The sequence below is a fragment of the Frankliniella occidentalis genome, unplaced genomic scaffold, assembly GCF_000697945.3.
Source record: "Frankliniella occidentalis isolate FOCC.00 unplaced genomic scaffold, Focc_3.1 Scaffold334, whole genome shotgun sequence".
Classification (NCBI taxonomy): Eukaryota; Metazoa; Arthropoda; class Insecta; order Thysanoptera; family Thripidae; genus Frankliniella; species Frankliniella occidentalis.
This window is the reverse complement of record NW_026267457.1, coordinates 157792-159421: the sequence shown is the minus strand read 5'-3', so window position 1 is coordinate 159421 and position 1630 is coordinate 157792. Positions and strand designations below refer to the sequence as shown.

The window sequence follows — 1630 nt, the reverse complement described above, 5'->3', positions numbered from 1 at the left end:
ATCGATCTATCTCTCTCAAGCAGCGGCGGCGAGGGGATCGAATACCGGCTCGGATAACGGTCCGACACAGCCAGGCCGCCCGGTCCGGCCCCGGCATTCCGACTACCAGAGGAGGAAGAGCGATTGAAAACGTGCGAAAACGTGCAGTCGCATACTCTGCAATTTTAGAACTCTTTGTTAAGACTATCAAGGTCCTTAATTGTCTTCGGCAAACGGCATTTGGATCAAAATATCTCCAGCACCCCTGCAAAGGAGCCACTTAGCACATTTGTCTTTCCAGTAAACCTGTGAATACTTTGAACTTCTTTAGAGAAAGGGTGTCATTTTACATGGAGTTCTAGTTAGTAAAGGTTTCAGCCTCCTCAGAGTGTGTTGAGTACAACATCACGGCGGCGCATGCACGCCAGCACCAGAGGAACGAGGACGGGGCAGTCGGCCAGTCGCACCACCGGAACCGGATCCGGAACCGACGGAATACATTACCCGAGAGGACAGAACAGAGGCGCCGGAAAGGGGCAAAGGAGCGTGGGCAAAGGGCTGGTAGGGCAGGAGGGGAGGGTCGATGGCATCCTGTGCAGGGCCGACCCGCACCTCTCAGAGGTGCTCCGTGGGTGGACCAGCGAGCAGCCCGGTGTCGTGTTGCGTGCCCCCCCCCCCCCCGCGTTTCCTAAGACAGGAGAGCTAAGGCGGCTGAGCACTCTGAGCGGTGCGACTTACCTCCTCCGGGTTGGAGATGTTGGCGAACAGGTTGGTGCTGTTGTACGGGTCATCGATGTACTCGTCGACGAACTCATCAGAGTGGCCTGCGAACAGAGAGAATATCTTCGTTTAATTCGAAGTCCTTTTCAACGACACTCGGTCAATCAGGGTAAACCACCGTTAATTTAGTACACAGAGTATCAGTTACCACGAATAACGTAGTTACTTCTGAAATTTCCATACATTAGGATAAGAACCATTTTAGATCAAATCTAGCATTAATTTGCCTGAATGACAGTTTGCAGACAAACTCAGAAATGTGGAAATTTTCAAAAAAGTTCAGGGGGGAGGGCAATTCTAGGAGAAATGGTCAAAAATACCTGTCCGTCACGCGATTTGTGAGCGACTGAGAGAGGCTACGTTGTTTTACAACACATGCCCTGGATTCCCCATTTCAAGACACGTCCAGTCATGTTTTGTACGAAGCCGCAGCACCTCTCAGTCGCTTTTACAAATCACGTGAGGTACGGACACCCCTGCCTGGACATGCCCTGAGGCTCCCTTAGAGGCTCCACGGCGAGGGGTCCACCACTCCTAAAAATTCGTACAGTGATTGCAATCAAAACTGATTGCCAATGATTGTGATGATTGCAAAATTATTGAAAGATTGTAAAATGATTGAAAGATTGTAAAATGGTTGAAAGATTGTAAAATGATTGAATGATTGTGAAGTGATTGAAAGAGATTTAATGTGATTGGAGTTGATTGAAAATGGTTGTAATTGATTCAAAATGATTGGAATTGATTCAAAATGGTTGAAGTTGATGCAACACTGTAAAATGGTTGGCGTCATTTAACGCCAAATTATTGGCGTCCTTTAAAGAACGCCAAATATTGGCGTTCTTTTCCGAAAAACGCCAAATATTGGCGT

The 1630-nt window shown here is 48.0% G+C and overlaps 1 protein-coding gene across 1 annotated transcript in view; it reads right to left on the bottom strand.

The window, feature by feature from the left end:
• LOC113211574 (diuretic hormone receptor-like) overlaps window positions 1–1630 on the bottom strand; it is a 113102-nt gene that overhangs the window by 23246 nt on the left and 88226 nt on the right. The window contains exon 2 of the mRNA XM_052274090.1: window positions 718–803. Within this exon, the coding sequence (XP_052130050.1) occupies window positions 718–803 (86 nt within the window). The remainder of the gene's footprint in view (window positions 1–717; window positions 804–1630) is intronic.